Source organism: Chinchilla lanigera, unplaced genomic scaffold (genome assembly GCF_000276665.1).
Source record: "Chinchilla lanigera isolate Chin_1 unplaced genomic scaffold, ChiLan1.0 scaffold00048, whole genome shotgun sequence".
In the NCBI taxonomy this organism is placed as follows: Eukaryota; Metazoa; Chordata; class Mammalia; order Rodentia; family Chinchillidae; genus Chinchilla; species Chinchilla lanigera.
Genome location: NW_004955449.1, coordinates 9,526,002 through 9,541,603, shown reverse-complemented (window position 1 = coordinate 9,541,603; position 15,602 = coordinate 9,526,002). Strand labels below are relative to the sequence as shown.

The 15,602-nt window shown below is 39.8% G+C and overlaps 1 protein-coding gene across 1 annotated transcript in view; it reads right to left on the bottom strand.

Annotated features, from left to right (window-relative positions):
- Grb14 (growth factor receptor-bound protein 14) overlaps positions 1–15,602 on the bottom strand; it is a gene marked incomplete at its 5' end in the record, with an annotated part of 122,796 nt that overhangs the window by 47,956 nt on the left and 59,238 nt on the right. The window contains 1 exon segment of the mRNA XM_013518791.1: positions 6,996–7,152. Coding sequence (XP_013374245.1) covers positions 6,996–7,152 — 157 coding nt within the window.

The following is a 15,602-nucleotide window of genomic DNA, read 5'->3' as shown; positions in this document are numbered from 1 at the left end:
CGTGCTGGGGTTTAATGGATCAGAAACAACAATAGTAGTACATCTGTTAGCAACACACTGTCTCAAACTGTCCTAACTTAGCCATTAAAGTGAACTAAAGTGTAGCAAAGCCCCAACTCTCATCTATCCTGTAAGTCAAAATGTTCTTACTTATAAAATTCCAGGACCTCTCAAACATAAATTCATAAATACGCTGACCATATGTGAAAGGGCACAAGGGAGGGTATGTGACAAGCAGAAATGAGAGACAGGTAAGACTACTGCAGCAAAGCAAAGTGGAGTTACTCAGCCTTCAAAGGTCAAAACTTGCATTCTGGCCTCTTTAGTACTATATATTTAAAAGTGAATCAGATTGCATTGCTCTCGGACTCAGAGACCTCCCACTGCTTCCTCTCATTCAGTGTAAATCTGGGGGCCCTCCAGGTCCTACACAACCCTACACACTCTGGCCCTGGGGTAGCTCTGGGAAGCTCCTGCCTTCCACTTTACACCTCAGTGACTTCACTCCAAGCCCACTGGCCTCTGGGTTTCTCCCTGCACACAAGCACACCGCCACATCGTGGCATCTCTACTTGCTGTCCTGAACACCCTCCCATTGAACTGCAAGGCCTGCTTGCTGTGTGCTTCTGGTTACTATTGAAGCATGAACCTGTCAGGGAAGCCTGTCCTGACACCTCCACTCAAAGCACATATTGAATCCACCTCCAGCACTCGCTGGCCATTATGGTTTGGGTATGAAATGTTCCCCCATGCAGCAGTGCTCACAGATGAGGCTTTGCAGGGTGACTCATGAAGGTGCTGACTTCTCCGATGGTGAAAGCACTGACACATGCATAGCCTAACAGGCTAATGGCAGGTGATGAAAACTTTAGGAGGTGAGGCCTACTTACGGGAAGTAGTTCACTGAGGTTGTACCTTGAAGCCTGAATCTTGTCCCTGTTCACCTCCCTCCTTCTTCCTAGCCACCCTGGGGTGAGCAGCTTTGCTCATCACATGCACCCTCCCCACGATGTTCTGCCTCACTGCAAGCCTAAAAGAAATGCAGACAGTGAACCATGGAGTAACACCCATGAAAACATAAGCCAAAATGAACCTTTCCCCTTTTAAGTTGATTTATCTCAGGTATCATGCCATAGGGACAGTGTCACAGTCACTTCCTATTGCTGGGACAAAATATGCAACACCGACAACTTAAGGAGGAGAGGTTTGTTTGGCTCACAGCTTCTGTGGGCTCAGTCCAAAGCTGGGTCACTCCATGGAGGAAGGGCCTGGCAAAGGAAGGCTGCTCAGCCCATGGTACCCAGGAAGCAGAGAGAGAAGGGAGGAGCTGAGAATAAGAATACACAAAATGCTCCTCACCTAGCGACCGACCTGTTTTAACAGCTGTTTGGATTTACAACCCACTGCTTGAACTTATGACCCATCTTTTCCATTTTTTTGTACAGTTCTGTGCCTCTTGTTGAGAGCCTCAGTGTCTCTTTTGCACAGTACACTTCCTTTATACAGTACAATATTTGCTGACTGCACTGTGCAGTATAGTACTATAGTTTCAATGTTCTGTGTGTAAGAGTTTTGTAAATAGAAACAAAGTCGTCAAGTTGTAGTTCCCTCTGATCATTTCTTTGTTCTGAATTTTGTAAAGTATATGCTATTATACAAATCCTGATTTTGTGACTAATTCATATAAGGACCTAATCCCAGGAATGGAATTCGGTCATGTCTTATCCTTCCAGGTCATGCCCCTGGGGTCCCTGCTCTAACTAGGCCCCACCTCTTAACAGCACATTCAGCCACTGAACTCGTCAATGGGTGAGTCCACTGGTGAGTATACACCTCTATGATGGAATCACTCTCCAAACACAAGAGACTTTGGGGGATGTTTTAGACCTAATCCATAGCAGGTAGAAAGCTGACCAGCACACTGCCCCTCTCCGGCTTACCTTCCATCTCAACTGCTTACCACCTAAGAAACAACAAATAGTAATCATTTGTTTCTTATCTATTCCCCACTAGAACATAAACTCAGAAGGGCAAGGCTTTTGTCTGCTTTGTTCTTACTGTATGCCCAGGAACTATAAAATTGTACAAAAATCTGCACATAATTATCTATAAATACATGCTAAATTGTTTATGGGAGGTGGCCAGAGAAGTCAGAGGGTAGTTTCTACTTTATGCGGGCTCTATGTGAAAGGTAAAAACAAGAAATACTCAAGATATATTTTTAGAGTGCGCACACACACACACACACACAAAAGACTACAAAAGACAAATAGAGATATTAAAATGAGTACAAATAGAATTATGCTAGAATAGTGTCTTGGTTACTTTTCCGTCCTTGCTGAGACAAAATACCTGATGTCTAAAATTATGGAAGGAAAGATTTATTTAGCTCACACTTTGTGGAGGTTTCAGTCTGTACTTGGCTGGCTCCAAGGCAGAGTGGCACATAGCAGAGGGCAATAGTTCATGATGGCATAAGACAGCAAAGCAACAACAGCACAAGGGGAGGAGCGAGGCAAGCAGCCTCTTCCCTCCCTTATACTGTATGCAAACTATCTGCCCCAGGGAAGGTGTAGCTCTCCCACCACAACAAATAGAGAAACTGATTAAAGACATTTTTAAAATGTTAAGAGGAATTGGCATTGGTACTGTGAAATTATAGACAATTCTTTGATTTTTGATCTCTGTTTCTGTTATTTACAATGAGCTAAATTATTTTTGTATTTTAAAATACTGTGTAGGGCTGAGGATGTTGCCCAGTAGTAGAGTACTTGCCTAGCATGCACAAGGTTTTGGGCCCCAACATTGTAAAATGTGTTTTAAAATAACAGATACTACTCCCTTCTAAATACTATTCATGGACATCCTTTTGTTCAAAAACATCCAAGAGTATCTCCTGAACAATATGTAGAGCTGATTAGTGGCACCAAAATTTCAGCAAATAGCCTGTTCTTTGGTTCTTTCTATCAGTAGCACTCACAGTAGACTTACAGGTGAAAGCATGAGAGGCTGATTCTATTGGCCAACTATATATCACACTGAAGGAGGGAAAAAGTCAAAATCTACTTTCGCTATTTATTTTAATGTGAAAATGAAAAAAGTTACTTAGCATCATTATTAGTTTTCCATAGATATTACAAGAGTTTATATAAGCTTTTCAAAACCAAACACAAGGGCAACAACAAAAACATTTCAAGACGCATGTTTACATTTGATGCAGAGGAAGACTGCAGTACCTCGAGGGTGGCTATTCTCTTGTTATACTGTATTGGTAGACAAAGAGCTAGACGCTGCTCGATGTAACACGGACCAGTATTAGATGGAATTAATGTCTATAACTGTTTTGTTTAAATATACTATCTGAGTTTAAAAACAAAAAAAAACAAAGTAAGCTCTGGAACTAAAATTCTTTCTCATAACCTTTGGTCTAATTCATAGTTGCTGAAAAGATGAGATAAGATTCTCACATTTTTTATTTCAGCAATTTCTAGAAAATACAGTGGTACCTTGCTTCATTAACTTGATTCTTTCCACTATTCTGGTCACAAACTGTGTTGGTTGAGAACAGAATCAGATTCAATGGTCATATTTAGTATTGCATTTCCTATGTGGAAATTTGATTCAGTTCTTGTCCAGTTTGGTTTGCAACTAGAATCCTGAAAATAATTAAGTTCACGTACCAAGGTACCACTGCACTTTAATGAAGAAATACATTTATATTATTTGATGCCTAAAAATTTAGTTAATATGGAGCTCTAATTAATTTTCCATCTTAAGCTTTTACATTACAAGACTTGTGCATTCCATTCCTTAATATAATGGGCAGTTCCCTGCGTGAAAACTACTGCTTAATTTACACAGTAGATTTTTATTACTGAACTTTAAAAGTATTTATTAGGGATAAATTACAGTGACTACAACCAAAAACTGTTCTTAAAGGTCTCCCAAAAGAAAAATTTAAGAGTATATAAAATATTCTAAGTATATATCATGCTATATAAGAGCTATAATCCTTTTACTGTAACTAAATGAAATAATATAGAATATGGTAGATCTCTATTGAGAATTATCATACTTTGTGAGATTAATTATCATGAGGAGGAATTAAATTAATCATAAATGGCAGCCAAGAAAATGTATGTTGAGGTTTTTCTGCCCTAGGCGACAGCATGTCTCACTGGCCAGTACAAGGTACCTTCTGAACTTGGAATTTCTACGGCAGTACGTATACGACTGTTTCCTCTCAGCCCTTCATCGGCAGGCCCTGTTGCGTTGTGTCCGAATCAAGTGGGCAGGCGCTCAGGGTCTGAGTCCCTCTAAAGGTCATGAAACTACTCTAGCTTCTCTTCCACAGGCTTCATACTGTACTGACACTTCCTAGGACAGCATTCCTCAAATTGGAAGTCCAGCAACACTTTGAAGGGCTCAGAAAAGATAGGTAGTTGGAACAATATCACTTTTCAGAATATTATCAAAATGAATCCTCCTATAAACACACTTCTGCCAACACGATTGTTAAAATTCTATTTCATAAAAGAAAAGCAAATCTCTCGTCTGAAACTCACCATAGTTTGGAACATCACACTGGGGCGTAAGTCCACAAATGTACTAAACAAAGGGACAATTTTATATACTGGCAGTTAAGCAAGAAAGTGAATGACTCTTATGAGTAGGTATAAAATTCCTTCACAATTCTTCAAATAAACTGAAGGAAGTAACTGAGTTGTTTTAAATGATTTTAATGATTTATTACTAAAAGATTTTTAACATAAAATGAAAAGGAGTTTGCAACAGGCTGAATAATAACACCCCAATGATAACCACATCTTTATGCCTAGAATCTATGAATGTCACCTTATATGAAAAAAAGGAGGAAGAGAAGCAGGAGGAGGAGAGGGAGGAAGAGGAGAATGAAGAGAGAAAGAAGTGGAAGGAGGAAAAGGAGGAGGAATAGACAGAGGAAAAGAAGGAGAAACATCTACAGTTATGGTTAAACTAAGCATCTTTGAAATGAGATTTTCCTGGATTATCTGGTAGGGTTCGGAATGTTATTACTCTTAAAAGAGGGAGGTTTGGCACAGATAGAAGAGAAGGCCATCTGACCATGGAGACAGAGATTAGAGTGATGTAGTGACAGCCAAGGAATGCTGGCAGCCACCAGAAGTTATAAGAGGCAAGGAATGTACAGTATTCTTCCCTAGGCCTCCAGAAGGACCACAACCCTGGCAGCACCGTGATTCTGACACAGTGACAGTGATTTTCAGAACTCTGAAAGTGTGAGAGATCACATTTCTGTTATTTTAAGCCACTAAGTTTATGATAATTTGTTACAGCAATCACATGATTACAGATTTCAAAAGAATCAAATGATATGACCATAACAAATTCCTTCTTTTTTCATCTGCTAATATAAAATATGTTCTGAATATCTATAAAATTAAGAAAGCATAGAATAAAATTTCTTCCAAACTCTGCCTCAGTGCAGTACGGTAATTCATTTTTTATAGCTTATTAAAATAATTTTTAAAAATCTCCACAGTTCCTAATATAAAAATGCATTTCCAGTTAAAACATTTTAGGGCCGGGGATATAGCTCAGCGGCACAAGCACCTGCCTGGCAAGTGCAAGGTCCTGAGTTTGATTCCCAGTACCAAAAAAAAAAAAAACCACACTGGGGGATATAGCTCAGTGGCACAAGCACCTGCCTAGCAAGTCCAAGGTCCTGAGTTTGATTCCCAGTACCAAAAAAAAAAAAAACCACACTGGGGGATATAGCTCAGTGGCACAAGCACCTGCCTAGCAAGTACCAGGTCCTGAGTTCGATTCCCAGTACCAAAAAAAAAAAAAATTGACAAAAAAAAAAAGTGAAATCTTTTAAAAGCGTTACTGTTTATGTTTATGCCTTAAAAATGAGGAGTTGTTTCTTTTTTTCAAGAGAGATTGAGGGTGTACATTCCCACAAGGAAAATCACCAGAATGGATACTGGTTTTTGTCTACACTGCAGTCAATGCTGAAAGTAGTCCAGAGGCCACTTTGTTTTATTAACTTCTCAAGAACTTTTCATTATACTACTGTTATGGTTTGTGTCTGGATATCTCCCCAAAGCCTCATGCAGTCATGGGGGTGGACTTTTCAAAGACAGCTGAATTTTAGAATTTGTGATTGGTTCATTCTCTAGTGCTGGGATTCAGAGTATGAGTGTTACACCCACCCTAGGGCGGGTAGCCTGCATACAACAAAAAGGGAAGAAAAGAGGTTTGTTCCTCCCCTTTTGCTTGCTGCTTTGGCTGTCTTCTGCCACCATGAACTGTTGCCCTCCACCATGTTACCCTGCCTTAAAGCCAGCTGGTTATGGACTGAAACCTCCACAAACTGTTATTTTTTATTTTTTTTTGGGAACTGGGAATCAAACTCATGACCTCAGCCTTGCCAGGTAAGCGCTTATGCTGCTGAGCTACAGCCCCAGCCCAAACTGTGATCTAAATAAACCTTTCCTTCCTTAATTTTGGGCATCAGATATTTTGTCCCAGCAAGAAGAGAAAAGTAACTAAAGTAACAAAGATTATGATTAAATCTATCTTTCCATCAATTTGAACTCTATGAACTGGGCATGGTGGTACACACCTGGAGCCCTAGTAACTCTGAAGCCTGAGACAGGAGGATTGCTTGACTGAGCTCCGGAGTTTGAGGATGACCTATACAACACAGTGACTTGCCATCTCAAAAATTTTTTCCGTTGAACTTTATTTTAGTTCCCAAATCCCTACATATCACTACTTAAGCAAGGGGAGGTAGTAAATTTACAATATTTCATCCTTGTTTCAATTTTATGCTTTCTTTATCAACCATTAACAACCAAAAATAAAAATAACAAAAAAGAACTATTTGTAATTCTCTTTTGTCTATTTTTATACATCTGAAGAAAATCTCTGTCGTGATCTATACTACAAGGCTCAGAAAAACAGTGATACAAGCCTGTGATTCGCATCCTTACCTACACCTATATGAGGCAGGTGCTCAAAAAGCGTCCAGCTGTGGTCATCGATGTAATGATTCTTCAGGATCAGCAGCTGGCAGACATCTCGGGCAGTTATGTCACTGGGCACCTCTAAAGCCCTGCTGGTTTCATCTTCACTGTACACTTTAATCACCTGTGTATGGAGAAACAAGGAAAAAAGCTAAAATATTCTTATTTTAAAAATAAATTTTATTGCATATACCTAAGGCATACAATATGATGTTATGAGATAAATAGTTAATAAAATGGCTGCTATAGTGAAGCAAATTAACATAGACATTTCATATGGTTACCCATTTTTCTGTGTATATCAAGGACAGCTAAAATATACTCATTTAGGAAAAATTCCAAGTGCAACATTATCAACAACAGTGCTCATGTTGTATATCAGATCTCTCGGTTTGTTCATCCCACACTTTTGCTATTTTATGTTTTTTATTTATATCTCCCCATTCCTCTCCTCCTCACTCCTGCCCCTAAGGAGCACTGGTTTATTCTCTATTTCTGTACATTTGCCTTTTTAAAAAATAAGATTCCATGTACAAGTGAGTTCATATAATACTTTTCTTCCTGTGTCTGGCTATTTCACTTAGGGAAATCGTGTCCATGTTCAGACATATTTTGGCAAATGGCAGGATCTCCTCTCCTAAGGCTTAATAAACACATGCTTTACACAGTTACTTTGTCTACTCATTCTGTGATCGGGCATGTCTTGGCTATTGTTTTATGTTGCAGTAAACATGAGAGTGTCAATATCCATAAGCGTTGAGATTTCCTTTCCTTGTGATACACTTCATACCCAGAAGAAGGCTATCTGGGTCATTTCTTTAGAAGGCTCCACACCACTTTTCAAAATGTCTGTACCAATCTACATTCTCACCAGTAGAGTATAATGATTTCCTTTGCTTCACATTCTCACCAACACGCATCTCTCTGACAACAGTCATCCCAATGGGTGTGAGGTAGGATCTCACAGCAGCTTTGACTAGCATTTCCCTGAGGCCTAATCACGTTCAGCACCTTTTCCTATAGTTGCTGGCCACTTTTGTCTTCTTTGGAGAAATGTATATTTAGGAGATTTGCCCAATTTTTAACTCAACTGGTGTTCTGCTATGGAGTTTCAAGAGTTCTTTAACAGTTTTAGATATTAATTCATACCAAATATATGATTTAAATATTTTTTTCTCAGTCCATAGATAGCCTTTTCATTAGAATACTCTAACATGTCATTCTAGTAACTCAATAAACTTATTAACTGTACTAATTATACATGCTTTATACAGTGTCTTGTGCATTTAATTTCCTAACGCATTGGCCAAATGGCACCTGTCCAACACTTGCCAGTCATCCTGCCCCACAATTCCTGCTCTCTTTTCTTCAATGTCTAAATTAAAGGCCATTCAATGACTACTCAAAATCATTTCCCCACCTCTCTGGTTTATTAAAGACCTACGTACTTCTTATCAGTATTTAATATTTTCCATTGCATATTTAAATCCTGTAAATAATCCAGATAACATAAGTGATTTCTTCCCAAAAATACTCATGTAGTACAGAATAAAATCAGACTTTATGAAAAGAATTCTTCATGTTGGGTTTGGAAGCTTGGTACTTCACATCTACATCCACTTTCTCCCTTGCAAAGTGAGGTAACCATGGGATAGAGTTGTAGATGCGGAATGTAAGCCTGTGGATTGCTGCACCTGCCAGCCTCACCTATAAGACTTTCACACACATTGTCCTCTGTCCTCTTTCACCATTCTGCCACTGAATGGAAATGACTGCACAGACCCAGAGGAAAGGAAAGTTGTGGCACAGGACAGCGTTTGTCCGGAAGCGACCTCATGGAAGATGCCTAATTAGGAACACGCATATGGGATGTTGATGTGAGCAAGAAATAAAATTCTGTTGCGTTAACTCACTGTGAATTAGCGTTTACCTACGAGAGCAGCCATGATCCTCTAAATTACACAGAATTTGAGTTCGGTATAAAGCACTCCCCTCAGCATTTACCAAGCTGTGCTCTGTGCTGGACTTTCCATTATTAATTGTGCTATGTTTTAATTAAATTAATTATAAGAAGATAAAAAACCTAAGACATTCATACAGACTAATACACACATACAAAAGTGAAAAATGATAAGAAAATTCAATATAAGAAATATGCCTATCACAAGAACATTGACATTTTCACAATTTCAGCAATATGAAAAAGTGCAAAAGAAATCATATGTAAATTATGTCCAATCAATTGTTTTTAAATTATTCTTAATGACAGTACAATGAAATCATTGCTTTCTTAAGATGGGGTGATAAAAGGTGGTAAACCTATTTTGTATATCTGTTGAAGAATGTTCATTAAAAGTATTAAAAGGTCCATTCCTTTGGACCACTGACTATTCTTAACCAAATTATCTCAATAAATCTGTGCTAAATGTCTGAACATTGATATATTTAATAAAGATATTATTTATAATTCTACCAACCTAAGTGTTCAACAATAAAAGGTAAACCACAGTACTTTCATAGAATGGGATATTACATTACCTTTAAAAAGTTATACTAAGATACTATACAAAAGAGTTTAAAAATTCTTTTAACAATACAATGCAAACTTGATTGACTTTGCCTTCCAGACAGCTCCGCTTCTGTCTGTGGCAGTACTGTGATTTCCTTTCAGAGCACCACGCCCTCCCTGACCAGCTGCCCTTGTGATTCCAGCATCCCTACTTTCAGCTAAGAAATGCTGTGTTGGATCTGCTGCACGGGGCTTGCAAGAGCTGAGAGGCAGTCAGAAACATTCCAGCCAGGCATCTTAAAATTACTTGTGAGGGCTGTATTTACACCTCAGAAATTACTATTGCAAATATGTGAGGCCATTTTAACCATTTTTTTAATGTTTAGAGCCAGTTTATCTGTGTATAACTGACTTGGCTTCGAGGCTGAAGATATTTTCCAGATTGACCAAGCAGTACCCAGAATGTCCCTCACAGCAGTAATCACCGCACAGATGGGCACATGATGCAGTCAGAGCCGGTTACAGCCAGCGGGGACCATGTGTACACCAGGACAGTGTGCTCCCTGCTCCACTGGGCCTCACCTGGGAAGATACAGGCTGGAGCCGCTGCTGCTCACAAAGCAAGCAAGTGTAGCGAAAAGGGGCTCCCAGGTAGTAAACCCAACTGCAGTGGGCTGAATGTTGGTGTCCCGCCTCCCCACGTCACACATCAAAACCTTAATTTCAAAGGAACAGTATCTTGAGCTGGGCCTCTGAGCAGAAATCAGTCCGTGAGGGTGGAGACCTCCCAAATGGGAGCAGCGCCTTCATGAAGAGGCCACTCTGACGCTCGGTGAGCAGGATACCCTTGCAGCCCATTCTTCCTCCATCACGCACTGTAGTGCCCTCCGCCTGGGACGGATGCCGGGCCCCACCGGCTGACAGCATGCTTTCCTCAGCAAAGCCTCACCCACATTTGGTCTGGCTTCCAGTGGAATCCCTTCGGAACATTTACCCCGATTGCCCCATGCTTGTGAGATGCCCCTTTATCTTGTTCTTTCGATTGATTGATTGATGTGTCTCGCTGAGCTGTATCCTCAGCCCTTTAAAAAATATTTATTTTGAGATAGTCTCACTAAATTGCTCGAACTTATGATCATCCTGCCTCAAGCCTTGGGATTACAGGCATATACCACCACACACAGCTGATGTACCCTGTTATGTACTTTTATTTTATGATTATGTTTGTATGTCTTTCTCCCCAACTACACCAGATAGCTCCTTTAAGAAAAATCTCTGTTCACTATTTATCACTGAATCACTGGAGTCCTGTCTGGGTGATGCTGGCTTAATGAGAATGAACAAAGTAGAAAAACTCTGGTCCCACTAAAAAAGTCTATCAGTGTTTTGCACAAAGCTAACATTTAATACATATTTGTAATGTTTAACTTAAAATATTTTCTGACATGAAATATATAATTACTTAAACATTTTATGCTCAGGAAATTAAAATCCTGTCAATGAAAAACAGACATACAGTTTTTCATCATGAAAAAGTCCTAGGTAAGAATTCACTCAATTTGGCACTTTTGAGTTTGAAAGTCTTTGAAGTGACCATGAAAGTCATATGAAAAAGGTCATGAATATTTATGGTCAAAATCGTTACAATTACCTCTAAATCTTTACTTCATTTATTTTTTAGTTAAAACATGTGATTCGTTACAATGTTGTATTGGCCGTTATCTTGTTGCTGAGACAAAATGTCTGACACTTGCATTTAAGGGGGAAAGGTTTATTCTGGCTCACAGCTGTAGTCTATGGCTCCAAGCAGAAACTTCATGGTGGAAGGCTGTGGTAGAGAAAAGCTGTTCAGCTCTTGGCAGCCAGAAGCAGACAGCTGAGCAAGAGCCCAGAGAAGACAGAACCAACGACCAGATACAGTCCCCACGGTCATGCCCCAGTGACCCAGAGACATACCCGGAAGTGTGCTTTACTCATCTCCTATGCATTTCCTAGCTAATGAAGTTGACAATCAAGATTAACCGTCACAGATGTCGAGATGTCTGGAGTCCCACTGTTTCCCATCAGGGTGGGCTGTTGGTCCTAGGAGAGTACCATAAGCATCTGTACCTGTGCTGGACAGCTGCTGGCATCCTGTGGGATGTCCCCACCACACACTCATCCTGTTATGACTGCAACTGACTGGACCAAGTACTCATGGGTGTTCCTGCCAAAAAGCAACATGTAGACAACCCCAAGAGGACGAGAAGATCCAGCTCTAGGACGGCTCCTTCAGGCAAAGCGATGATGAGTCACTGCTACAGTTTTCTGCTGCGCATTCCTCGCCAGGAACTACTGAGGAGTGACCAGCGTCTGCCCAGCAGGTTCCTGTCCCTCCTGCCAAGGCCCTGTGCTTCTTGCTGGAAACAGTCACGGCCCAGGTGTGCGGAAGCGGGCCTCTTATCTGGCATGCTCTTTTATTTCAGAGAAGGTAAGAAAATGAACAACTAGAAACATTTAGAAGTCTGAGCCCGAATCAAAAAGAGGAGGGCAACAGAGCAAAAGGTAAAGTTGGAGAAAATGAAAGCCTTAACTAACCATTATTTTGTTCAAACTATGTCACTGAAAACTTGAAAGCAGTAAGTTGCCAAAAATTGAGAGACACAAATTTACAAGGCCTAGGCCAACATCAATTCCTGGAATAGGTGCATGTATTCATTTTGAAAATAAATAAAACCTGCTGAGAGAAAACTTAATACTTTCATTTGAACTCCATTTCAAGCCACAGTTTTAAAAATCCTATTTAATGCTGACGTTTGTCCAAAGAATGCATTTGTCTATGAACGGTGAAATTATACCTAGCTTAATCTCCCACAGCACCAAATCCCTGTCATCTCTGAAATCTGTTCAGTAATTATGAAACTTTTTTATGCTACCAATGGAGTACTACCACGAAGAACTCAATTTCATTTCTATTTCTTTCTCCTTTAAATACACGAAAAAGAAAAACACAACCTAAGTATTAACTCTCTAATAGAGTTCATATCCCTGCCTATGTAAGACAAAAATGGCCAGGAGAGGTGGTGCATGCCTGTAATCCTGGCACTTGGGAGGCTAAGGCAGAAGGATCACTTTGAGATAAACGCCAGCTGGGCTACAAAATCAGTTCAAGGCCAGCCTGAACTGCTTAGTAAAAAACTGTCTCAAAAAGACAATATAAAAAGTCAATTCACTACAAAAGCTGTATGATTATATGTGTTAAACCTAAGCTGAAAACTTTTTATGATCATGTAGAAGCCAAATAGTAGAGCTGTTGTTAAGAATGATTAGAGCAAAAAATTGGAGTCCTGGTTTCTCTACATACTAAGACGGGAAAAGATTTGAAGTTCACTTAATTGTGCTATTTAATTAAGCAGTATTATACATTTCCAGTTCACTTGTAGTTTAGAGGCCCAAATTCTCAGCTATCTTCATAAAGTGAAAAAAGGACAATAATAATATTACTTACACCCATTTATCTACAAGAGCATTTGAGATTATATACCAACAGCAAGAAATCCTGCCCACACCCAAAAGAAACACAGGAATGAACTCTGTTTCACCAGTGGGTTGAAAGCCGACTAACTGGAGACACGGCTCTGATAAGCTGTTTATACCACCCCACATCACAGAGCGCCCAAGGAAAGCCAAGACTGAACCACACACTGGCTGTATCACTGCCCTTCGGACAGTCTCAACAACCTTGGCATTTGGAGTAGTTTACAGTTTGAAACACTGTTCAGGGAGCAAGTGGCACGCAGCAGTGCAAATGTAACAGTCATGGCCACCCCAGCAGCCACACGCTGGAATGTGGGTGGGGCGAGTCTCTGTTTGGGCTGACATCCTATCAAGGCCTGTTTTTATACTTTACACATCAACCCCTCCCCTTGACTGCACTCTATAAAAAGTAAGTAGAGAAAGGAGAATTTTAAAATATTAGTTTTTAAAAATAAGGAATACAGCAATATTAAAATAGAAAAAAAAAAAAAAAACAAGAAATGGTGACTTTCGGAAACAGAAGTCTAAAAGCCCCAAGCTCTAGACTTGAGACAAAATGTTTAAAACGTAAGCCATAGGCCAGTGGCAGCAAACCTAGGGCATACACGGCCATCACTGCCATAGGACATTGCTGAATAAGTAAATCAAGGAGAGGGAGGCGGAAAGCCAAGTTGAGATGTATTACCTTGCTCCCAGGGCATCCATAGCACTTCTCTGCAGCACCCAGCTGAGGTCCTGATTCTAAGAACACATTATTTGAAAAGCACTAAGGAGGAAAGACTGACCAGCCAGCCCAGCTAGCCCCGCTCACCCTAAGGTGTGAAATGACACAGCACAAGCAGTTCCTTTATCAATCTGGACTCATTCTAGAATATCTGAAATGAACTCAGTGTGGTCTACTGCTTGTCAGTGCCACAGAGCAGAAAGGGGGCTTCAGACCTGCCATGATTATAAAGTCTTGATACTCCATAAGTTTGCCCCAGGCTTTATTTCTTCAGAGGAGAATGGACAGAAGGACAGTCCTTCAGCAAAAAACAAACATAAGCAAAGATTAGTCGTATGTCAACAGAATGAAGAGACAGCAAGAAAACAGTGCGCAAGTGCTGGGCAAGGTAGTGGAATCCCAGCACTCCAGAGGCTGAGGCAGGAGGATTACGAGTGTGAGGCCAGCCTGGGCTCTATATGGGTGAAAGGCCAAGGTAAACTACACAGCAACAGCCTGTCTCTAAAACCATCTCACGCCCCACAAAAAACAAACTAATATGAAGGAAAAGGGTATTAGGGGAATGGCTATCTCTGGCCAACTTTTGTATCAAAGTTCCCAGTTTAGGAATATTTTAGTTTCATTTTAATCTAAATTAATATTTTAAATAATTTAAATCCATTTTTAAATATTATTATACCATGATGAAAAGTATAACATTTTAAGCAGAAACCATCACTTTATTAATTTATTCATATTTATTAACTACATCTACTATTGGTATACAATTAACATAAAATTTCAATCAAAAGGAAAGCACAAAGATATCTTCTGTGAAGTAGGCCCTGCAGTGGAGCTTATTTTTATAGTTCCTTAAAAGTTTATAACCCAGCTAAAGTAGGACTATAAAGCAACTTCCAATGTTTAAGATTTTTTCAGTATTATTTTTCAAGAGATAAGCAATGAACCTAAATCATGTGAAATATTTTTGTAGCAAGGTCAGAACAGCCCTGGGTTTTTACATTCTTTTAAATAAGAAATGCAGTGACCTAAGATAAGAGGAAACATTCTTACATATTTTGAGTTAAGCAATTCAATGTGTTCTCTTGGGAATAGGAAGTAATATATTCATTATTACTTATTCCAAATCTCTAACAGTGCTTTTTAAATGTTATATTTTAAAAGCAAAGACTGTTCCAAAAGACCCTAATAGCTCCAGAAAAGCTGTTGCTTTCTTATTTCCATTCTGTATTATTTTGCTAGTTGTCAAACATTTATTGAGGGCAAAGCTGTACATAGGTTAGAGAAATGGGGTAGTATGAAAAGTCTTAAATCCTCTCCTTTGAGGGAGATATTCAACAGCACATTTTACTTAAATATGAACAACAGGTGTTTGATTTGTTATATTAATTTCCAACAGATTTTATCGCCTTTACCAGAATTACAAAACTTGGTGGACAAAAGCAATTTATTCTCCATCCCTGGTTCTCTCTCTGACTTTATCCACTCTAATCCTTTCCTCATTCTCTGACTCCAACGACACTTTTTCTCCATTTCCGGAATGAGCTGTGCTCCTTCCTGACACACGGCCTTTGCCCACGCTGCCACTTCCACCTCCAGCACTAGCTCCTGGCTTCTACCCGCTCTTGCCTTCATCGGATCCCACACATGCCATCGTTTCAGTGGGGAAGCTGTCACGATCCTTCCCATGTAGACTCCTGCCCTTCGCTCGCATATGCAACTATTTAACCACTGCCCACTGGTCTTGCTCCTCACAACTCTGCATGGCATCGGGTATCACAGCAGTGCTTGCTTCTCCGCACGTCCCCAGCAGTCAGGAAAACAT